The 26,108-nt window shown below is 35.0% G+C and overlaps 1 protein-coding gene across 3 annotated transcripts in view; it reads left to right on the top strand.

Annotated features, from left to right (window-relative positions):
* Positions 1-25,153, top strand: part of KHDRBS2 (KH RNA binding domain containing, signal transduction associated 2) — a 633,038-nt gene extending 607,885 nt beyond the window's left edge. The window contains exons 8-10 of one of the 3 annotated variants that reach the window (XM_032299837.1): positions 2,481-2,539; positions 19,124-19,297; positions 21,228-25,153. In XM_032299837.1, the coding sequence (XP_032155728.1) occupies positions 2,481-2,539; positions 19,124-19,221 (157 nt within the window). In that variant the 3' untranslated portion in view covers positions 19,222-19,297; positions 21,228-25,153. Of the gene's footprint in view, positions 1-2,480; positions 2,540-19,123; positions 20,675-21,227 lie in introns of all 3 variants that reach the window. The other 2 variants (XM_032299836.1, XM_032299838.1) reach the window with 2 other exon arrangements.
* The last annotated feature ends 955 nt before the right edge of the window (positions 25,154-26,108 follow it).

Raw genomic sequence — 26,108 nt, 5'->3', positions numbered from 1 at the left:
TATATAGGCTTTTCTTTTGTTGTTTCTCTTCCTTTACTATCAATAAAATCAAATGTACTTAATGAGACCCATGGAATCACTCTGAGGGATAATGACAACCACATTTGGAGAACATGTAATTTTAGGCCCTTCTGTCTTTCCTTCCATCCTAACCCTCTGGCATCTATCTCCTACCCTCAGCCCTTACAGAATTTGCTATTAGATATTCAGCCATTGTCTTGATATACTTTCATATACTTAAAATGAATTACTGACCTTGAGATAATTTATACATAAAGACTTATATAGGGTGGCAGTGATTGATATCTAACTTTAAACCAAGAAGTGGATTTGAAGGAAAATATAATGTATCATCAATACTTACATATCCCTCAGTAAGATTAAAAATATATGAATTAGCCCAATACAAATTAAATTACAATAATTTTTACTTTTGCATGTTATTTTTTAAAATTGTGACTTGGTTTTATGAGGCTACTCATTTAAATGGTGTCTGATCTTCCTATGAGCAATTTATTATATTGCCCTATAAATACCCACTGAGCAGCTGTTATGTGCCCAACGTTGTTCTAGAAAATCTGCTTGGAACAATGAGAGTAAGTGAATAAATGGGAGCCCAATTTTCTATATACCAAGAAGTTTATATTCTAGAAGTGGGCTATAGCCAATAAGTGAATAAGCAAATGGATGTTTGTGTGTTTGTTTATATAATATGTATGGCGGTGATCAATGAATGCTAAGACGGGCAAAGCAAGGTAGGGGTGAGTGGGTCCTAGTCTAAACAGATTGATCAGTGGACTCTAAATAGATTGATCAGGAAAACCTCTCATAAGTGACATTTGAGCTCTGCAGGAATGAGAAAAGGGATAATTGGATATTTAGAAAAAGCATGTTTCAGGGAGGAGAAACGACAAGTGAAACGGTTCTGAGACAGTAATATGTTTGTCAAGTTCAGAGAACACCTAGGAGCACAGTGAACCCTGAGTAGGGTGAGTGAGCAGGGAGAAAGACAGCATGAGATCTGAGAAATACTAGGGCAGGGCGGGGGCAAATGGTATAGGCAAAATAAGAATGTTTTTCTTTTTCTCCTAAAGAATATGGGAAGCTATTGATGAATTTTGAGTAAAGAGCTAATATGATCTAACTTACTTCTATAGGAATGACTTTGCTACCTAGATAATAGAAACAGAGCAATCATTGCATAGAGACCACTTAGAAGGATATAGTGTACTCATTTAAATAAGAGATAGCAATAACTTTAACTCAGTAATAGCTGTAGATATGTTTAGACATGTTCAGATTCTAGATGTATTTTGCAAGTAGAAGTGAATTTGCCCTTAGAGAGAACATTCAGACCAGATGAGACTACCTAGGGAGTAAGTATGAATAGAAAAGAGAAGGATTCTAATAGCTGAGCCCTAGCGATCACCAGGATTAAGTGATGGGAAAAATGAGAAGGTATCCATAGAGAAGAATGAAGAAATAAAGTTCATTAGAAGACCCATGAAAGAGGAGATCTCAGAAGCAAGTGAAGTGTTTGCAGAAACATGAAATAATCAACTGTTTTAAATGGTGCTAAAGTAAAAAGAACACTAAGTCTTGACCATGGAATGTGAAAATGTTGAGATCTTGCCAAAAGCTGTTTTAGTGGAACAGTGGAAGAACAGCCTGATTGAGCATCTTCAAATGCATATGGAGGAAGAGTCAGTGAAAAGAGTGAGTAGAGTCACTTCAAGAAATGGGATAGTTGCTAGAAGGAGATATGTGGGTAAAGGAGAGCTTTTTAAGGATAAGAAACACGTAAGACTCTGGGATGCTAGTAGGTATTATACCTTAAAGGGGGAAGCTGATGCTGCAGGAAACAGTGAGGACAATTGTAAAGGGGTAGCAGAATGGGTCAGGGGGAGAGTGTGCTTTGAGTAAGAAATGAAGGAAGAACATCTTTTTGACAGTTATTGAAATGTGGAAGCATCTAGCAAAATATTGGATGAAACAAAATAGCTTATATATTTGGGGAGTGCACACACATGATGTGAAAGGTACGGAGGGGAGTAGAAATACAGTTTCGTGTTTCAACGTGAAAAAGTGATGCATATTTCTTAAGATAACAGCATTAAAAGTCATACGTGATTGACCAGATTGTCATCTTAGAGAGCACTTTTTCTTGGAAAGAGACCTTTTATAACTCTCTTCTTGACAAATTCTGAAGTGTTATACTTGTGTTTTAGGGGAAGTCTGATTTATCAAATTGGAGGATAGAGATAAAGAAATAATACTGAGGTGGCATTTAAAAAAATCATAGCACTCCTTGTCAATAACCTGTGTTTTTGTTACTGAAGATTTATTAAGGATTGTGTTTTATGCCTTGAGGTTCCTGGAATATTACCTCAGCACGCATTCTGCCTGCAAAGTCCATATAAGTTTCTGGGTTGATTCTTCCTAATTATAGTAACATTGATTGCTGTCTAAATTTGTTGCAGTGTGCCTGAGTACTATGACTATGGTCATGGAGTAAGTGAGGATGCCTATGACAGCTACGGTAAGACCTTTTCTTTACTAAAACTGTGAAATCAGAACATCCATCAGTCACTGACAGCTCGAAAATTATTTCCATCTTTCTCCCCCTAGTTTTTCCAGAAGTCTAGACTAAATTGATCTATGTAATTCCAGGGTGAGATGTGACTTACACAGCTAGTAGCAGAAAATTAGACAGATCAGTTTTGATCAAAATTGTAAAAGCAATTAATCACAATCATAAATCATTTTCAACAGCAACAGTGATCATTCTGAATAGTGTCTTATATGTTTAACTATGTTCATTGTCTGACTCACTGATTTGGCAACAATACTGTGTCTTTTCTGCTGTCAAAAGATGCCATAGTTATATATATATTTGAAATATTTATAAATTTTAAGGGCAGAAATTGTTATTATAAAGTAACTCTCAAATTATTTTTCTAGCATGCATAGCCAAATAATGCTTGGCTCATAAGAACTGATAGTCAATAAGGATGCCAGTCTATAAATTAATTCATTTAAAAAGACATTCCTTAATGAAAATACCACTTTAAAAATCTCATATTCAGTTAAGATCTATTGAGTTTCTAAAATATATTAATACAGTACATCATTTTTGAGACATAGTTTGTGATTCCTTAAAATACATACATGGCATCACCAGATGACCACTTTGAAAAATGACACTCATTTAAATATTTATAGTCTTGAATTTTTATTAAAATAATACCAAGGCTGCTGGGCATTGGTGCAGGCCTGTAGTCCCAGCTACTCCAGAGGCTGAGGCAGGAGGATTGCTTCAGCCCAGGTTTGAAGCTATAATTGTGCAATGATCATGCCTGTGACTAGCCACTGCACCCCAGCCTAGGCAACAGAGTGAGACTCTGTCTTTAACAAAAATAGATAAATTAAATAATACCAAGTTCACTTTGTTCCTCTCAATGGGGAAGAGTAAAGGAGACTATGGGGCTTCATAGGATGCTGTATCAGGATGGTGAAGGGTACGTGATGTGGAGAGGAAAGGAGGAAGAATATCTTACCCTAAACCAGTCATAAACACAAGGTGAAGCCTGGAAGTAGGAGGAGAAAAATAAGCCACCACCATAATTATTGCCAAGCATAAGCTGATTACAGACATTTTGTATTTATTTCTTTATAACAAATTGAAATATTCAGTATTTTTATCTCCATTTTTATGAGGAAACTGAACAACAAAGTTGAAGTCAATGTGAGAGTTGGCTATGAGGCTCAGCTCTGTTCTTATTTTCTCATCAGTGGTTGGAATATCTATTAATTGATGCTACCACACACGGAGTACTTATTATGGCTCTGTATTAAACATTTATGATGCGGATTAGTAATTGCAGAAGTAATCCTTATAGAAATTATACATCTATCTATTTGTATACTCTAACCCCATTAGAACCCTCTAGAGAAGGATGGGAAACAGATAAGACTTTGGGATGCATACTTAGTTTCTCACTTGAAAAATGCAGATGACAATATAAGACTCAGAGCATTAAGTACCTTGCCTTAGTTCAACGATTTGCCAGTGAAAGAGAAAGAATGTGAATTCAAGTGTGTTTTATTTATTTATTTGGTTGGTTGTTTATTTTGTCAGGAGGCAGGAGTAGGGTTCAGTAAACTTGGTAAAAAGATTAGGATGTGGTGCTTTAAACCTGAGTTTGTTTAGAGGAAAGATGTTCAGCTTCCTTTTTAAAATCCTGAATCTTCCTTCCTAAATTTGGATTTCTTAAAATGCGATCACTTGCTATTTCACTATTTTAAGGGGAAGGAGGTCTTTTATACTATTTTACAGGAAAAAGTACATAATTAATCCAAAATGAGCACTAGGCTTACTGTCTCCCAAATCCAAGGTTCTCTAGCACTAACCAAATTAATTAACCTAATCTTTTGCTGCTACAGGACATAGAACTATTTTCCAAAACAAATTAACATACTTTTCAGAAATTATTTCACAGAAATATAAGTGATGAACAAGTCTGCACATATCTGGCTCAGTTGGTAAGCTGCTTTAGGAAGTATAGCTTTAATTTTGTTCCTTATGTATTTTCCATTCATTGGAAGGAAGAGGTCAGAGGCATCAGATGGTATTTCATAAAAACACTACCCTCTAAAACCCAGGATGTCTCCAAAGCCACACTAGGGGGCCAACCAGGCTGAGATGTGAGACTGCCTAGGGTCTTAGAGCATCTACACCTGTCCCTGCAGCACTCTTTGAGTTCAACGCAGTAAAAACTATATTTCTCTTCTTCCATGCACATTCTTAATCACATAGGAATCAGGCTAGAGCCTTGTACAACTGGTTACTCAGGATGATCCATGAATAAGACACAAACTTGGCCTTTCTTTAATTCACTGAAAATTTGCATTATAGGTATTGATGCACATTTGTACAAGGTGGACATTTGGTGTTGAGGAACTTACACCTACATATAAAAGATTGCACCAGATTTTAAACCATGTTATGTAATAATTTTATACAAGTCCCGAGAACATTACTCATTTAACAAATATTTACTGAATGGCTAACACATGTAAGCCATTGTTCTGTCTTGGAGATGTTGTAGTGAATAATATGAGAAAGCGTATTATTATTTGTAAGTGGTGACTTTTGGAAAAATTGAATTTTTACTTGCAAAATACAGTCATTATTTTTTACATTTGATACATCAGTTTGAGGAAACTCATGCTCATGGGCTTTACAGAATTAACATGTACTGAAATTAATGGAAAGGATAAATTTGATTATATTTGGCAGGATAGTTGGTGATATGAGATGAGATTTCTATTTCTGAATTATTTACATTTTGAAATGTCAATACTGTGTAATGCTATTGAAAAAAGTGTGTAAATACAAACTATTGCTCCTAAAGCCTTTTAATGGAGATGCAGGGGCTGTGGTCAGGAGGGCCAGGACTCACCTCTATAATCCCGTGAGTCTTACATTGTACTTTCTTTGTAGTCTGGTTCTCTAGCTGTAGCAAAGTCTACAGAGAAATGATCCACTTTAGGAGCTCTACCTGCCCATAAGCACTAAGTTTCATTAGTGGCCAAATTCCATTTACCAACAAGAAATTTTCTGCACATAAAAAGTAGTCAATAAATTCTTCATAACAAAGTAATAAGGAAAATATAGAAAGGGATTTGACTAAACAAAATAAGGAAGATATTAATTAGCAATTTTCACTGAATAACTTTTATGTACCTATTTTACTAAGTTTTAATCCTCTTTTTGCATAACCAAAGAATAAAGTACTTGCTGTAAATCCATATCATCATAAGATTTGAATTTTGAGAATCCTCATGATCTCACATCCTATGCAGGCAACAGAGCAAGGACAAAGTCAGAGGACAAAGAATAGTAAGAGCTCAGCACCATAACCTTGCAGCCCAATTAATATGCACTATGTGCACTCAGATTGTGGTTTTAGGTATTACATAGTATATTAGATACTAGGTAGTTGGTGATAAGTTGCTCATAATAAAATATACAAATGGGCAATGACAAAAGGTAAATACATACATTGAGCAGTAATTTGAGGACTCACAAAAGTCAAATATCGATTTTCATTAACTGTCCATACTTCATATGTTAACTATTACCCATTTATAGCTCATCTTTAATCAATGGTATACGATTTTTAAATCAATAATGGTTATTCAAAAATGTAAATCTCATATCTCCAGTTTTTCATTAACTTCCATTCTAAATACTAGCTCCTCTCTGTTACACTGTGGTTGTATCATGGGTACAGGTACAAAATACCAATGTATTTTTATAAAACTAATAGCCTCAATTTTGACTTGGCAATCTCCCCCCGCCCCAAGACTTGGAGAGTTATGTGAGGAGTCTTACAGTCACCTCTCTTAGACACCTTCCTTTCCAGCTCACACTGGCTGGAAGAACTGTGGGGGCAAGTGAGGGACTGGGAAGGAAGAAGGAATGCTCTCCTGAATGACAGAGTCTTGCATTCCAAAGACTCATATATGGAACTTCTCATTTAGAGTTCCTCCAGAAATGATTTAAAATAAGTTAGCAGACATAAAAATTGAGTCCTTCAGTGGGACACTTCATTCCAAATCTTCATATTTTATGATGTTTTGTGTAAAAAACTGAAATTGTATTTGTCTTTTTTTGGTCCTATATTTTACCACTGAAATAATAAATATGTTGACTTTGAGAAAATAATTTATTATTTTAGGTTTTATCACAGTTAAATTATTCAGGATATTTGCAGATAATATTAAATATTAAACTATCTTGCTGATAATGTAAATATAAAATTTAAATATTAAAATTGCAAATGGATTTTATTAAAATATAATTACCTTGATTATAAAAATTGATGTTTAATGCATTGGTATTTATTAAATATTTAATTGATTTTAAATTGGCTATAAATTAATATGTAAATATTACATTTCTTATAACTTGAATTTGTTTTTGGGGCATGAATATTTGACTTACAGGAATTCCAAATCAGTTTCTTCAATTTAAAAATATTTTCTAATTTATCAGAATCACTGTAATTGTTTCAGATGAGTCTGAATAGCTTATAATTCAGTAAGGCTACATTTTAAATACAGTGCCTACATTAGCTTAGCTAAGCAATGCTTCACATAAAAATACCCTCTAAGTTCTCTCTGAGATTGATAGCTAAGAATGGACAGCAATATTCTCTTTTTGAGAATAGAGCTATTTATTAAAATATATTTAATGTATGAGCTGAAGAGCTAATTATGCATCCATTCTTTAGTGGCATTTTAGATGACAGCTGTGTGGAAGCAAAGAGGATAATATTAATACACTATCTTGAAATGAATGAAAGCAAAAAGAAATTTTGTGCCATATTCTAGGGCATTTGAGTGCCTCACTTCAAGTCAATTTCAGAACACAAATGTATTCATTTTGTGTTAAGAAGCTGGAATGACTATTTTCCCAGTGTGAAAATAAGCCCTGCATTGATTAATCTGTGAAATCAGCAAAGGAAAATGAAGCTAACTGGCAGTTGGGTCAGACATTTAATTCAAGAACAAAGACTATTTTTAATAGTAAATAGAAATATAAATTTGAGAAAATTGACTTACAAATGGAAATGAGATTTCTTGATATTGTCAATAATTTATCATTAATTTTTCCTGAGATTTATTGTATTACAGCTGTTACATGATAGGTTATGGGGAAAAATATCACTGTGCTTTACTTTTCATATAGATTTTTAAACTTTATTTGTACTTGAAAGTAAGAAAGTCTAGCAAAATACGGCTTCTAAAGTATTTTAAAATTCATTTGTGAAATTAATTTTAAAATTAGCTTTCTCTTTTTGTGATTTCAGAGGTTGCCATTAAATGGATATCTAATCATCTTAGACTTGGTAATAAATGCAGAGCATGTTGCCTAGGCAAGAAACAATAAAAAACAGCAGTGCACTACTACATAACTGCTTGTAGTTGCTTATTTTAGGTTCAAAGTATTTACAGTTTCAGTTTTGTTTTGAATAATGCATTCCTTAATCCAACAGTTTTAGGTGAGACAGAAACCTGCTTTTGAGTGTTTCAGAGATTATTAACCATGATTACACATTTTAGGATCACTTGTTGAAAAAAAAATCAACGTTCAGTTTACACCCCAGACTGGATCATCACAACCTATGAAGATGAGAACTAGCCATTGGAATTATTTAAAAGTGGGGATTTCTGCCAAGACAGCTGAATAGGAACAGCTCTGGTCTGCAGTTCCCAGCTAGAGTGACGCAGAAGGCAAGTAATCTCCGCATTTCCAATGGAGTTCTGAAGGAAGCAACAGATCTCCTGGCATAGTGCTCCAGCTCTGATAAGGGACTGACCGCCTCCTCAACTGACTCCCTTACCCCCGTGTATCCTGACTGGGAGACACCTCAGACAGGAGAGCTCTGGCTGGCATCTGGTGGGTACCCCTCTGGGATGAAGCTACCAGAGGAAAGAGCAGGCAGCAATCTTTGCTGTTCTGCAGCCACTGTGGGTGATTCCGAGGCAAGCAGGATCCGGAGTTGACCTCCAGCAACCTCCAACAGACCTATAGCAGAGGGGCCTAACTGTTAGAAGGGAAACTAACAAACAGAAAGAAATAGTTTCAACATCAACAGAAACGCGATACACTCAGAGAACTCATCCGAAAGTCACCAACAACTTCAAAGACCAAAGAGAGAGATCCACAGAAATGGGAAAGAATGAGGTAAAAATGCTGAAACCTCCAAAAATCAGAATGCCTCTTCTCCATCAGGAATCACAGCTCCTCACCAGCAAGGGAACAAAACTGGATGGAGAATGAGTTTGATGAACTGACAGAATCAGGCTTCACAAACTTCTCTGAGCTTAAGGAGCATCTGTTAACACAATTCAAGGATGCTAAAAACCACGAAGAAAGGTTAAATGAAATATTAACTAGAATAACCAGCATAGAGAAGAAATGAATTGAAGGAGCTGAAACACGTAGCACAAGAACTGGGTGAAGCATACACAAGTTTCAGTAGCCAAACTGAGGAAGCAGAAGAAAGTATATCAGAGATTGAAGATCAACTCATGAAATAAAGCAAAAAGGAAAGATTAGAGAAAAAAAAAAGAGTGAAAAGAAATGAACAAAGCCTCCGATAACTATGAGATTATGTGAAAGATCAAATCTACGATTGATCAGTGTACCTGAAAGTGACGGGGAGAATGAAACCAAATTGGAAAACATTCTTTAGGATATCATCCAGGAGAACTTCCTGAACCTAGCAAGGCAGGGCAACATTCAAATTCAGGAAATACAGAGAACACCATAAAGCTACTCCTCGAGAAGAGCAACCCCAGACACATAATCATCAGATTCACCAGGGTTGAAATAAAGGAAAAATTGCTAAGGGTAGCCAGAGAGAAAGGTCGGATTACCCACAAAGGGAAGCCCCTCAGACTCACAGCAGACCTCTTGGCAGAAACCCTACAAGCCAGAAGAGTAGGGGCCAATATTCAACATCCTTAAAGAAAATAATTTTCAACCTAGAATTTCATATCTAGCCAAACAAAGCTTCATAAGTGAAAGAGAAATCAAATCCTTTAAAGAGAAGCAACTGCTGAGAGATTTTGTCACCACTGGGCCTGCCTTAGAAGAGCTCCTGAAGGAAGCACTAAGCATGGAAGGAACAACTGGTACTGCTACTGCAAAGACATACCAAATTGTAATGACCATTGACGCTATGAAGAAACTGCATTAACTAACAGGCAAAACAACCAGCTAGCATCAAAATGGCAGGATCAAATTCACACATAATATTAATCTTAAATGAAAATGGACTAAATGCCCCAATCAAAAGACACAGACTGGCAAATTGGATAAAGACTAAAGACCCATTGGTGTGCTGTATTCAGGTCACCCATCTCACATGCAAAGACACATATAGGTTCCAAATAACGGGATGGAGGAAGATTTAGTGAGCAAATGGAAAGAAAGAAAGAAAAAAAAAAAAGCAGGGGTTGCAGTCCTAGTCTCTGATAAAACATACTTTAAACCAACAAAGATCAAAAGAAACAAACAAGGGCATTACATCATGGTAAAGGGATCAATGCAAGAAGAAAAGTTAGCTTTCCTAAATATATATGCACCCAATACAGGAGCACCAAGATAGATAAAGCAAGTTCCTAATGACTTACAAAGAGACTTACACTCCCACACAATAATAGTGGGAGACCGTAACAACCCACTGTCAATATTAGATCAATGAGATAGAAAATTAACAAGGATATCCAGGACTTGAATTCATCTCTGGACCAAGTGGACCTAATAGAAATCTACAGAACTCTCCATGCCAAATCCACAGAATATACATTCTTTTTAGTGCCATATTCCACCTATTCTAAAATTGACCACATAATTGAAAGTAAAACACTCATCAGCAAGTGCAAAAAACCGAAATCATAACAGCCTCTCGTTCCACAGTGCAATCAGATTAGAACTCAGGATTAAGAAACTCACTCAAAACCACACAACTACATGAAAACTGAACACCTGCTCCTGAATGACTACTGAATAAACAATGAAACTAAGGCAGAAATAAAGATGTTCTTTGAAACCAAGGAGAATGAAGACACAATATACCAGAATCTCTGGGACACACCTAAAGCAGTGTGTAGAGAAAAACTGATAGCACTAAATGTTTTTTGAAAAGATCAACAAAATAGATATACTGCTAGCCAGACTAATAAAGAAGAAAAGAAGAATCAAACAGATCCAACAAAAAATGATAAAGTGGGTATCACCACTGATCCCACAGAAATACAAACTACCACCAGAGTTTACTACAAACACCTCTATGCAAATAAACTAGTAAATCTAGAAGAAATAGATACATTCCTGGACACTTACACACTCCCAAGACTAAACCAGGAAGAAGTCAAATCCCTGAACAGACCAATAACAAGGTCTGAAATTGAGGCAGCAATTAATAACCTATCAACCAAAAAAAGTCCAGGACCAGACTGGTTCACAGCCAAATTCTACTAGACGTACAAAGAGGAGCTAGCACCATGTCTTCTGAAACTATTCCAAACAATACAAAAATAGGGAATCCTCCCTAACTCATTTTATGAGACCAATATCATACCAAAAACTGGCAGAGACACAACTACAAAGGAAAACTTCAGGCCAATATCCATGATGAATATTTACGCAAAAATCCTCAATAAAATACTGGCAAACGAAATCCAGCAGCACATCAAAAAGATTATCCATGACAATCAAGTCAGCTTCATCCCTGGGATGCAAGGCTGGTTCAACATATGTAAATCTATAAACATAATCCATCACATAAACAGAACAAATGACAAAAACCACACGATTATCTCAATAGATGCAGAGAAGGCCTTTGACAAAATTCAACAGTTCTTTATGCTAAAAACTCTCAATAAAGTAGGTATCAATGGAATGTATCTCAAACTAATAAGAGCTATTTAAGACAAACCCACAGCCAAAATCATACTAGTTGGGCAAAAACTGGGAAGTATTCCCTTTGAAAAGCAGCACAAGACAAGGATGCCCTCTCTCACCACTTCTATTCAACATAATATTGGAAGTTCTGGCCAGGGTAATCAGGTAAGAAAAAGAAATAAATCGTATTAAATTAGAAAGAGAGGAAGTCAAATTGTCTCTATTTGCAGATGACACAACTGTATATTTAGAAGGCCCCATTATCTCAGCCAAAAATCTCTTTAAGCTCATAAGAAACTTCAGCAAAGTCTCAGGATACAAAATCAATGTGCAAAAATCACAAGCATTCCTATACACCAATAACACCAATAAGTTCACTCAAATCATGAGTGAACTTCCATTCAAAATTGCTACAAAGAGAATAAAATACCTAGACTACAACTAACAAGGGATGTGAAGAACCTCTTCAAGGAAAACTACAAACCACTGCTCAAGAAAATAAGAGAGGACACAAACAGATGGAAAAACATTCTATGTTCATGGTTAAGAAGAATCAATATCATGAAAATGGCCATACTGTCCAAAGTAATTTATAGATTCAATGCTATCCCCATCAAGCTACCACTGATTTTCTTCACAGAACTGGGAAAAAACCACCTTAAACTTCATATGGAATTGAAAGAGAGCTCACATAGCCAAGACTATCCTAAGCAAAAAAAACAAAGCTGGAGGCATCACACCACCCAACTTCAAACTACACTACAAGACTACAGTAATCAAACCAGTATGATACTGGTACCAAAACAGAGATATAGACCAATGGAAAAGAACAGAGGCCTCAGAAATAATGTCACACATCTACAACCATCTGATCTTTTTCAAACCTGACAAAAACAAGCAATGGGGAAAGGAATCCCTATTTAATAAATGATGTTGGGAAAACTGGCTAGCCATATGCAGAAAGCTGAAAATGAATCCTTCTTTACTCCTTATACAAAAACTATCTCCAGATGGATTAAAGATTTAAACATAAGACCATAAAAACCGTAGAATAAAACCTAGGCAATACCATTTATGCCATAGGCATGGGCAAGGACTTCATGACTAAAACACCAAAAGTAATGGCAACAAAATCCAAAATGGACAAATGGAATTAATTAAACTAAAGAGCATAGCACAGTAAAAGAAACTATCATTAGAGTGAACTGGCAACCAACAGAATGGGAAAACATTTTTGCCACATACCCATCTGACAAAGGGCTAATAACTAGAATCTACATAGGACTTAAACAAATTTACAAGAAAAAAAACCCATCAAAAAGTGAGTGAAGGACATGAGCAGACACTTCTCAAAAGAAGACATTTATGGAGCCAACAAACAGATGGAAAAAAGCTCATCATCAGTGGTCATTAGAGAAATGAAATCAAAACCACATTGAGAAACCATCTTATGCCAGTTACAATGGTGATTATTAAAAAATCAGAAGACACAGATGCTGTAGAGGATGTGGAGAAATAGGAACGTTTTTACACTGTTGGTGGGAGTGTCAATTAGTTCAGCCACTGTGGAAGACAGTGTGGCAATTCCTTAAGGATCTAGAACCAGAAATACCATTTGACCCAGCAATTCCATTACTGGGTATATACTCAAAGGAGTATAAATCATTCTGTTATAAAGACACATGTACACATATGTTCATTGCGGCACTGTTCACAATACCAAAGACTTGGAACCAATCAAAATGCCCATCAATAATAGACTGAATAAATAAAATGTGGCACATATACACTATGAAATGCCATGCAGCCGTCAAAAAGGATGAGTTCATGTTCTTTTCAGGGAATGGATGAATCTGGAAATCATCATTCTCAGCAAACTGACACAAGAACAGAAAACCAAACACCCATGTTCTCACTCATAAGTGGGTGTTGAATAATGAGAACACATGGACACAGGGAGGGAAACATCACATGCCAGGGCCTTTCAGGGCTGGGGTCTATGGGAGGAATAGCAGGGTGTTGGTGGACAGTGGAGGGGTAGCATTAGGAGAAATACCTAATGTAGAAGACAGGGTAATGGATGCAGCAAACCACCATGGCACATGTTTACCTATGTAACAAACCTGCACATTCTGCACAGGTACCCCAGATCTTAAAGTATAATAATAAAAAACAGGAATTATGTTAAAGCCTCACGGATGGTTCTGCCCTAAGCTAAGGTTAAGAATAAGTTTTAGATAGCCACATGCCTGGGGGCACATTAAAAGGAACCTATGAGCTTAATTTGTAATATCCAACTTTTGATAATTATCTTTATAATTTCTCTTACAGTAATATGACCAAATTATACTTAAAGCCCATTTTTTTTTCCTGTCAGTATCTGCTTCTCATGATTACTGAAAATATTAATGGTCAAACTATGCCCGTCATTTGCATTCTTCAAGGTGATATATAATTTATGTGCAGGCTACTTTTATAACACTGTGTATTTTGTTAGAAAACGTCGTGTTACAGAACCTGGTATTTTAAGTCCACTTTACAAAAACTGTAAGTTTAAGTAGTAATAAACATAATTAAATACCTTTTTGAACAGTTGTGTGTTGAAGAGTTAAATCTCAACCTTGACTTAAAAGTAAAAAAGCTGGTAAAAATTATGCATCACATGCAAAACTACCTGGAATATTGTTCTTGGTGCAGCCTGAAGTTTGTCAGGCATTTTTTTAACCCTCCTTGAGTTCACAATTAGGATATAACACTAATTAAATTTCATATGGAACCAAAAAGGAGCCCACATGGCTAAGAAAATTCTAAGGAAAAAAAACAAAACAAAATGGTGGAGGCATCAACCTACCTGATTTCAAACTACTCTACAAGGGTACTGGTACCAAAACAGAGATATAGACCAATGGAACTGAACAGAGGCCTCAGAAATAACTCCACAAACCTACAACCATCTGATCTTTGACAAACCTGACAGAAGCAATGGGGAAAGGATTTCCTATTTAATAAGTGGTGTTAGGAAAACTGGCTAACCATACGCAGAAAGCAGAAACTGGATCCCTTTCTTACACCTTATATAAAAATTAACTCTAGATGGATTAAAGATTTAAATGTAAGACCTAAAACCATAAAAACCCTAGAAGAAAGCCTAGGCAGTACCATTCAGGAAATAGACATGGGCAAAGACTTCATAAGCGAAACAGCAAAAGCAATGACAGCAAAAGCCAAAATAGACAAATGAGATTTAATTAAACCAAACAGCTTCTGCAGAGCAAAAGAAACTATCATCAGAGTGAATATGCAACCTACAGAATGGGAGAAAATTTTTGCAGTCTACCCGTCTGACAAAGGGCTAATATCCAAAATTTACAAAGAACTTAAACAAATTTATAGGAAATGAACAGACACTTCTCAAAAGCAACATTTATGCAGCCAACGAACATATGCAAGAAAGCTCCTCATCACTGGTTATTAGAGAAATGCAAGTCAAAACCACACTGAGATACCATCTCACACAAGTTAAAATGGCAATCACTAAAAAGTCAGGAGACAATAGATGCTGGGGAGGATGTGGAGAAATTAGAATGCTTTTACATTGTTGGTAGAAGTGTAAATTGGTTCAGCCATTGTGGAAGACAGTGTGGCAATTCCTCAAGGATCTTGAACTAGAAATACCATTTGATCTGGCAATCCCATTACTGGGTATATACCCAAAGAATTATAAATCCTTCTGTTATAAAGACACGTGCACACGTATGTTTATTGCAGCACCGTTCACAATAGCAAAGACTTCGCACCAACCCAAATGCCCATCATTGATAGACTGGATAAAGAAAATATGGCACATATACACTGTGGAACACTATGCAGCTATAAAAAGGATGAATTCATGTCTTTTGCAGGGACATGGAGGAATCTGGAAACCATCATTCTCAGCAAACTAACACAAGAACAGAAAACCAAACACCACATGTTCTCACTTATAAGTAGGAGTTGAACAATAGACCACATGGACACAAGGAGGGGAACATCATACATCGGGAACTCTCGGGGGATGTGGGGCTATATAAGGGATAGTATTAGGAGAAATACCTAATGTAGATGACAAGGTGATGGATGCAGCCAACCACCATGGCACATGTATACCTATGTAACAAACCTGCATGTTCTGCACATGTACCCCAGCACCTAAAGTACAGTAAAAAGAATTACAATCTACTTGTCTAGTAAGAGACCCAGGAAGACAGATAAATTCTGAGTTCATTCGTGGGTCTTTATAACTTCAAATTTCAGAGAAATTCCATCATGCGTGACCCAGTCATGGTTTGTCTCTACCTATGTTTGGGTCTCTTCCATGTTCAAGAATCCATGGGACTCAAGTTAGAATCCCTTCTATCTGTGGTACTTATAATAAAGAAATCAGAGGCCTAAATACCACTGGTGAGCAATGAGAGGATTGGCTGACCATATAAAGTTCAATGACACACTATATGGTACCGCTGGAAAACCATTCATTGGATCAGTACTTTCTAAGCGCAATACAAAGAACTTATTTTCACCAACAAAAAGTGGCGTGCATTATCATGTGACAACTGTAAATGTGTAACTATATATAAACAATCTGGTATTAGGAAAGATATAGATGGACATAAATAAAAATAATATTTTTCCTGATCTTTGTTTACTGTTGTTATCAAGCTCATGTAAACAATGGAAACAAAGTCTGAATTAAGTGAAATAAGTCCTTAATTTCTTCTGCTAATGGTGTGGAATCTTGAAAAATCAGAAACTTTACTTTTGCTGGGTAGGAATTCACTTTGGCTGGCATTTTACCTTCCCAGTTACAAGTATCATGAACTAACAATTTCCATTTCGTAGCCTTGAGCAAGGAGGAGAGAGCATAGTATTAATCCACATAAAGGCAGAGAGTTATAAAAGAACACATTTTTGTGCCATGAAACATGATGTTTTTGTACTTTTTAATAATGGGATCCCACTACAATTTCTTCATTGAGTTCAGTAGTGAAATATTTTTGATGGATAACTAACCCTTTTGAGTAAGAAGTATGATTTTTAACTCTATAACAAGTATATAAGATTTCTAGTTAAAATAAATGTTAAATTTTAAATTTAAATGTTAAATAAATGTTAAAATAAATGTTAAATTTCCATAGCTCAACTATATCTGTTTTTTGCATTATCACTGGAACTTTCTGCATAATTCCTTTGTTCATTCATCCATCCTTTATTTTATGTAATCTTTCACTGCATTCAGCCCTAACTAGGCATTGCCTTTCTCCCAGGCACTGGGGAAACAACAGTGAATAGGGACAATCCCTGTTCTAATGCTGGCTAACAGTTAGGAAACGAAGAGTTAGTTCATCGATTAACTGCCCTAGAGATTTAGAAAAAGTCACCTGAGGCCATGTCAATGAGTACTTATTAAATACTTAGGACCTCTGTAGCAAGTCCAGGAGTTTATGTCAATTTACAATTCTGAAAAAATCTAGGAGTGTATGTGACAAGTATTCTGTCACTCTGCTCATGGTTGTTCAGCTGTTTTGCAGGAACATTCAGAATCTAAGAAAGAACCTGGGACTTCTAATTCCTGGGAAAACTTGAAACCTCTGATCTCAGCTCTTAAATCCTATAGACTGAAACCTAGTGATTTCTAATACTCTAGGAAAATTGGAGCAAAAAGTAGTATATTTGTTTTGTTAAAAATCATAGTAAATAGGGATACATTTTACCATCAGAGGATAAGAACAATGATATAGTCTTGACTGTCCCATAAGCACGGTATAAATGTTCATTTTACATAAGGGTTGCACATGCTAATTGTGTGCTCTCTTTGAGTACACCAAACCAGTTTTATTTAATTCCAATCAAGCAAATGCATGGAAAATACTCTGCTCATTTTTATTAGAGAAATATAAATGGTTTGGGGATAAATTCCTGCCCTCAAAAGATTACAGCAGAAAGATTTCACCAAGACCAACATTTGCATTTTCCCACCAAAAACAATATGGTCTAGAACTGGGATCTATAAACCTTTTCTGTAAAAGCCCAGAGTATAACTATTTTTTATTTTTATGCAGTATAATCTCTATCACAGTTACTCAACTTTTCCTTCCTATGGTGAAAGCAGCAATAGAAAATATGTAAATAAGCAGCATGCCTGGGTTCCAGTAAAACTATTTACAAAACAAACAGCTGGCCAAATCTGGCTCACAGGCCAGAGTATGACAACCTCTGATACAGGTAAACCTATATTTTGAGCAATGGCAACATTTTTCATATTCATTTAGTTTCTTACTCTGATTTTATATCCTATCACATACTGAAATAAAATACTAAATAGATATAATTTTTTCTTTATTATCAGGTATTAGTTGTAATAATAACACCCTGGTGAGGATATGCTCAGAAAACTCATGTTTGTCCATTTAAGTGCCATTTTTCCCAATACTGATAAACTTTTGATCATTTTTCTACATAGTAGATTGTTTTCATTTGCTCTATATTATAATGAGTACAACTGAAATTTTTTATGCTTTTCTTGTAATCTTTCTCAACTAATTCTTATGAACAGATGAACTGTCTATTAGTAAACACTCTGCACTTGTTGTCCTCAGTCTGCACTTATTTCCTAGTTAATATTTCCATTACTTTATATATCAGTTATCAATATCTATGTAGTAATCATCTTCCCTCTGTCCACACCTCCCTTTACCCACCCACACATGAAATATGTTCTTTATGAGGAACTAAATTCTGACTGAGAGACCAAAATAACCTCGTTGTTGGAATTACATAAAATGTCACCATAAACCCAACATTAAATTCTTTTAAAGAAGACTTTCCTTTCTGGGGACACAGACTTGACAGTAGCTATTTTCCACAGTACTAAAAAGCTTGGTTGCTTGTTTCTTGCTTTTTGGCTAGATTTCAAAATATTTAGGGTAATAGAAATATGATTAGCAGGTAAATGGAGTTTTCCTAGTGTACTAATACTTCTTTATTTACTGAGTTGTTTACTCAGAAGAACTGACGTCTTTCGGGTTTTTGTGGTTCATTTTGTTTTGTTTACTGATTTTGCTGCTTAAAGTTTTTTCTACTCTGTAATCTGCTTATCTATCACTTTCTCTATACAAGTTAGCACAAGGGACTTCAACCCATATAACAGTCATCTGGGGAGTATTTGAAAAATATCAAACCCTAGGTCCCAACCTGTAGTTTTCTAATCAGTAGATCTGGAGAACAGAGAACAGACATTAGTTACCTTTTGATTGTTTAATATTCCCAGGTGATTCTCAAGTTATTCAAGGGCTAAGGACTACCGGTTTACTATATCCAATTTTTTTTTTTTTTAAGAATTCTGTGTAAAAAGATTTTATGGGCAGGGGTTCACATGATACTCTTTCTGTTTTGTGGCATTGAAATCTAACACATAATAAATACTCAGTACACCTTTACATACTCATACTTTTTGGATGGTCTCATGATGTAGAAAAAATAGGCTTTATTGTTCAGTGTTGAGATCTTTTATTTTCTTCTTCTTGGTCAACTATTGTGTCTTAAATGATTATTTTTGGTAACTGTGAAGTCATATGTGTATTACTGTCTTTCTCTTTTTCATAGCAACAGAAGAATGGGCCACAACCCGCTCTAGCTTGAAGGCACCACCTCCGAGGTCAGCCAGAGGGGGATACAGGGAACACCCCTATGGTAGATATTGAAGGTCCTTCCCACCTGTGACCTCACCTCAAAGACAATTCATAGCCTGTGGTCTCCACATAAACAGCAACAAGACAAGTAATAGTCCTTTTTTTGTTTGTTTGTTTTCTATTCTAGGGATAACTGCTCATGATTACTCCCATATAATTCTTGTATTTCCCTCTATACTGTTGGCGTGACATTGACACTAGCATTATTTTACAAAACGGACTGAAAAAGACATTGGCAAGCATAGTCTAGAAACCCTTCAGTAGAATGATACACTCTCTTAGTTGTTTTCATTGTTGTGTGTAATCTTTTTTTTTTTTTTTTTTGAGAAAGAGCATGAATCTGTTAACAGATTTTTGAGTCTCAACCAACTAGGAGAAACTTTGTTTAGAGTTGCTAAAAGACTGTAATATGATTTTTGAACTAGCTGATAATAAAGTTGTAGATAAGATGTTTTAACCTGTCTTTTAATATCTGTTAGTTAGACAAAGATGTTCGATATTAAGTTTGTAAATTTAATTTTAAATGCTGTTTTAATGGGGTTGAAAAGAAGCAGCTACTGTATGTATGTAGCTAACTGAATTTGTTCAGTGTTTTAACCTGTATTTGTTAAAAAAAGAAAAAAACACACACATAAAGTTCCATGTGTAAGTTTCTCTAAATAGGAAACCACAATTTGTCAAATATGTTTGCCATAATTTGTCAATAAAGCTGAAAACTTTTGTAAAAACTAAATTTGGAATTACTTGTTTTCTAGCTTTAAATGCCTGCTTTATTTCTTCTTCAAGAGATGCCTAAAATGTTTTCTATTTAAAAATTACAAAAATGAACCCAAGCCTGTTTTAAGATTTTTGTGTAATACTTAAAAATGTATTAATAACTTATGGTTGTTAAATAATTTAAAAGTTAACAAACTAAACTGTTACATGAATCATGGTTAGTAAACACTAATGTATAACATGTTAATGGAAAAAAATGGATTTAGAATAATAAATGGATTTTAAACTATCCTCTAAGCTTTATCTTGCTAAACACAAATTCTGATTGACTTGTTTGCATTAGCATGTCTCTCGTGAGAAAGAGTAATGGAGTATAAAGAGGTAAGATTACCACTTACCACTGTCTAAATGCCTAGTTCTTCAACCTTTGAGTTTCCCCGCACATTAATATCCCATCCAACATGTAAGCATTGCGTAGATTCACTTTATTGTTTTCACTCAAAGGAGTGCGTGGACTTCATTTGCGTAGTTTATAACAATTTGTTTCGACAAACAAATCATCAGTGTCACTGGCCAGTTGTTGCTATTCAACCTCAAAAACTTTATTTGTAATTTTCAGTGCTAAATATCACCGCCCTTGAAGGCAGTTTAGAGGGCTGATATTTCTTTTGAGACTATCAGACTTGATGGCTGATGATTATTAAGGAAATATGTCGCAGGACTCAAAGGATGACTAAACGTTAAACAGGTAACACTAATAGTAACTCTGTAATTTTGCCTATGCAACAGTAATGTTAAATATTCTCAGTTATTAAGTTCCTGATAGTTAAAAAAGTAAACCTACAAAAATATAACAAATAGGTCTATAGGCTATTAAAACAACTAATTAACATTAACTAGAGGCACCAAAATTATTTTACAATATATAACCCTCAAGGCAATAAACAGAACTAAAATTAACAATAATAGTAATGCAACTCTTGCTAACTTCAAAAGTAAGCTAAATTTTGATGGAAAAAAAGAAACTGAAAGACTTGATGGTAGGGATGAATGCCAAAACTGTTAATCTTTTAAATACAGTTTTTTTGTTTATGGTGGCTTTTTGTCGATGTGATTGGTTTACTTTTTTGCTGCTAACCAGCTTAGGCATATTGCTGTTCAGTTTTTGCAGCTGGAGTTGCATGCTTATAGTATTATGAAGTGTGTGTCTGTCATCAATTAAAATGGTAAATATTTGCCTTTTACAAAATGCTGTTGAGTTATATTTAATTTTCTTTTTCTATTCCTTCTCATTATTTCAGGTAGCCACAAGCAAAGAACACACAATTGAGTAATGGATATGATTTACAAAGAAGGATGAAGGTAAGCTTATTTTTTGTTTCTTTGAAACAGATAATCTCATCAGCATGAACACATAATAAAACATGAAGCTATAGTGGTGAGCTAAAACACCTAATGCCACTTGTTGAACTACTGAAAAAGCTTAATTTGTTGTTAAGAAATGGAAGTATTTTCATTCTCTCTGAAATAAAGTGGTATGACTTAGTATTTACCTGGCAAGACTTTGTGAATTTAATCAGAAGCTTGTCAAGCGAATTGTGAATTAGTAGTTAATTTTCAGCCCTTTTCTTTGCTATAAACGACTATATTCTACCTCTCCGTAGTTTTACAAAGAAGGAGTGTTAAAACTTGGTTATAAAAGAAGTAAGTCACAATTATTGGCTAAAACAAAGGGAAGGGAAAGGCTGGTCTGTGACCAACTCCTCACCAACCCCTTGTCAATAAGAGTAAAAGAACCAAACATTACCATTATTTGCCCCAGTTATCCCATGAGACTAGTCAGTAAGCTTTTCTATTAGATTTAGCATATCGTTACCGAGTAAAATTACTATTTGAAATTAAGACTTGGTTTCTGTACACCAAGAGTTGGAAGCTTTAGTCAATAAACTTCAGACTGAAAATAGTGCAGGGTTAGTTACAAAATCCACATGCTGAGCTGATGGTCAAAGAACTGAAATGACTTGATGAGGTTTAAAGCAGGGTTTTAAACCTCAAGATTTAATCTTCTGTGTCTAGTCCTGTTTTTACTCATAAATATCCATAAGACATGTTAACTTTAGTGATCGGCATAGGAGAGCTATGAGAGAGCCTGGAGATCGCTTCTGATGGGGGGAAAGGGGGCAGCGGCAGAGACTGAGGGAGACACGAGGTGGAATGGAAGGACAGGAGCAGCTCATCCACTGTGAGGAAGGCAGCACCTCCTGGTCAGGGGAATAGGCTGTCTCAATTTGTGCAACTGGAAAAGTTCAATGCATTTGAGAAGAAAGCAGAAGCTCAGTGAGCCCTGAGGGGCAGACTTAAGAAAGCACACAGAGAAAAGGCAAAGCCTGGAAATACTACTGGTTCGAGTCAGGTCCCAGTTGTCACTAAGTGCTGTATTGAATTTTTTTAATTTGTAAGGAAAACAAAGAAGAAGCCACTACAGGTTTGAAGAATGAGTGCTGTTCTTAAGAAAACTACCCCAATAATACAAGATAAACCTCACATTTAATCTATTTTATCATTACAGCCTCTTTATCTGAGATACCTTTTCTAAAATTCAAACTGTTAAAACAATTATTTAATACTGTATTGCTTCAACTAAAGTTATTTATCTGCAGAATTGAACATCAAAATTACAAGATTAAATTCTGAAATTGTATTTATCAGTAACATTTCATATATGTGTAAATATTAAAAATTATCACTATTTTATAAAGCAAGAGGATAAAGAATCTGTCATCCAGACATACTGCTCATTATTCTCCTTTATCCTTTTCAAACAATGGGCTTGATCTGGTAAAGTGATGAATGAACAACCAGCCATAGGCTGTTACTCTTTTGATGTATTAATCAATATGACTTTTTACTCATTCCAGTTATTTGATTGTTGTGGTGGTCTTATAAACCTATGACCCTCTTACCATTCAGATTGCATTTTTATGTGCATCAACTCATGGCAGGGTTATCACAGCAGAAAAATCAGTGTTGAACAAGAAAAGAGAACATTGTTTTTAAGTACAAAAGAAGTCATTTGCAAGAAAGGAATTTTGATTTTCAGATATCTTCCTTTTGAGTAACATAAGCCTGATTAACTTTGAACATAAAGTTTATGTGTTAAACAGCAAATTTAAAAGACTTCTATCTAGCTACCTACATATAGCTGCAAGATAAAGATGGTCCAGGCTGAGAAGAGAGCTCAAAAGGCAGCAATAGCTAAGATATTAGTATGGCCTTGAATGTGGGCTCTATACACTGTGTCACTTATCCAATAAAAGCCTCAGATAGGTTTGGAACACAGAGAGAACCTCTAACTCAAGAGGAGTCTAGGAGGCAGCAAGCCTCACAGGGCTCTCCACACCAGTGAATATCAGGTGCAGTCCTGTAGAAGTCTCTATAAAATGTTTCACCACACTGGCAAGAGTGAATCGGGTACAGCAGAGAAAACTGCACACACAATTGCTTTCACAGAAAGGCAGGGAAGATGGAGTAGCTTCACCGTAGACCCGTGCTGGCCAGGAAGCAGATGTGGACACAGTATCATTGGATACAATAACATGGAAAGGCAAGAAGATAAGCTCCTCCCGGCGTGCAGTGCCTCTAGAACTTAAATGCAAGCCAGGAAAAAGAGAAGGAGAAAAATAAATCCCTGAGTTGACAGAGGAACTTCTGTTCAAAATGAATCTGAATTGGCTGGGATGATCTTTCTCCACCCAGCAGAATGGGGACTGAAGTTTGAAATCAAGTTGAGGTTTAGAAAAATATAATTACATATGGCATAGACTTGCTGACTCTTAATATAATCATATTATAACTTCCCTCTTAATATAATCATAAATGAATATGCTAGGTTTCTCTAGCAACAGAGAATGATAATTTCTTTAAGTTAGCAGCCTTTTAGTGGAAACTTTTATTTGAATGAAAACCATTCAGCAAGTGGTCCTAAGTGGCAAATATATGCACAATCAGAGGATGCCTTCTATTGTCAGTATCAGAAAACAATGCTGGTCCCATTTGGGTTCATGGCATCAAGTCTGCTCTCACGATCTTCAATGTGATGGCTCCCAAAGTTGGCAAACATCATGTCTGACATCCACTCATACAAGTGATACGAACTTGCATGGCAAATTAAGGTTTTAGATTATACTGCAATCTGTCTAAGCATATTTTAAAGTTATCCGTATGCATGCTCTATGGATTTTTTCGGATAATGCTCTAACTCTTGGTACACTGATGATCCCCTTACAACAGGGAACTCACTGAAAAAATCAGATTAACTAAAAACTAGACAATCAGACTAACCAAACGAAGTATTTTAAATAGTAATAATAAAATTACCAATAAATTATTTGTGCCTACTAATATTTAGCAACAAAAAGTATTGCTGCACTCAAATATGATTAAATCAGAATCATTTTGATGCCATGTAAGAAACTGAATAGTGCACTGAGGTCTTACTTGTAATATTTAGATAATTTTCACTTTTAGTTTACAGTATTAATGGAATTGTGACCATTTAGCTTAATAACAAAGCAGTAACAGTTTCTAAATCAGGCTATCACAAAATGACATATGAAAGGTTATCAGGAATTCTTTGAAAGGAAATTATTTTTAAAAGTATGTTATTAAAATATTACTCTTGTTCTTTTAGGTCTTTACATGAAAAGATACAGACTAGTATTTTTAAAACTACAAATGCCTTTTAAAAATGTAACATTTTAAGGTTGATTGATGGGTACAAATGTTCAATTAGAAGAAATAAGACCTAGTGTTTGATAGATCAGTAGGATGACTATAGTTCATAATAATCTATTGTATATTTCAAAGTAGCTGGAAGAGAATAATTCAGATGTTTCTTGCATAAAGACAGACAAATATTTAAGGTGGTGGACATCCCAATTAGACTGATTTGATCTTTACAAATTATACAAATGTATTAGATTAGCACCTGTACCTCAAATATATATACTCTATCACATAAAAGTAAATAAAATTTTAAAATGTACTCCTTATATCATTCTCTCTGTATTTCCTTTCACATAATACAGAGGATTATAGGGTTGTTTTATTTTGTTTTGTTTCTAAAGGGAATAGAGAACAATGATCAAGAATCTGAGCTGGCTGAGTGTCGAGTATTAAGCTTCAGTATCAAAAGCTCTGTTGCTAAAAAAAAAGTTTAACTTTTACTGAAAAAAAAATCATGTAGTAAGTAAACGACGATATTGAATTGTATGATAGTTGTGAAAATTGATTACATGATTTATGATTGATATAAGGCTGTATAGCACAATAACAATAATGATAGTGGAATCCTCTGGTTTTTTGAGCATATATGCTGGACAAGTTACTAGAATTTTCACATAAAAACTTACAGGAAGCATCTGTAATTCTTTGAACAAGCATGCAAATGAAGTCTAATTAACCTCATCTTACAGAAGAGGAAGTAATGTCAGACTGCTAATATGTATAGCAAAGCCAATATTTAAAACAAAGTTTAATGACCCACTCAGTTTTCAAAATACTATGGAATTTCCTGACTGAATAAATGTGATTAAAAAGAGGATAAAGAATTCCAGGTAGCCTTAACATAATTTCTGTTCTGTAGTAATATGATGAATATTGACTTAAAAATAGATAAGACAAAATATCTTCACTTGCAGTCAGTCTTTACTTTGATCTTTCCCCATTTTTCATTCTGATTTCATCATAGAAAAACATAGATGAAAGTATTCCACACTTGCCACAAAGCATGACTATAGTCATTGGTAGAACAAATGAATTCATTTATAATCTAAATTCCATTTTGACATTTAAGAAAACCACTCACATGATTAAATAAGCATGAAAGTAATTTCAAGCTTCTATTCGTCAATCTATAGATCAAAACTCTGCTTTATAGAATAAGGGTCAATTTCAAACCAGAAATATCTTTGTATAAGCCATGCAGTCATGTGTTAAGAACACAAGTGAAGATACCATTCAATGTTAAATATTTTTAAAAGGCATTTCCTGTTGTCAATATAATGTGTAACATTAGGCTGAACATTCTAGTTTCCAATTAAATATCTGAGGTAATAATAAAATAGCGTTGACCAAATCCATCATTAAGATTAATTTCTTAGTCTCTTTATGTAGAATATATC

This window comes from Sapajus apella, unplaced genomic scaffold, assembly GCF_009761245.1.
Source record: "Sapajus apella isolate SASKATOON/1434 unplaced genomic scaffold, GSC_monkey_1.0 scaffold41, whole genome shotgun sequence".
NCBI lineage: Eukaryota > Metazoa > Chordata > Mammalia > Primates > Cebidae > Sapajus > Sapajus apella.
This window is presented reverse-complemented; position numbering and strand designations above follow the sequence as displayed.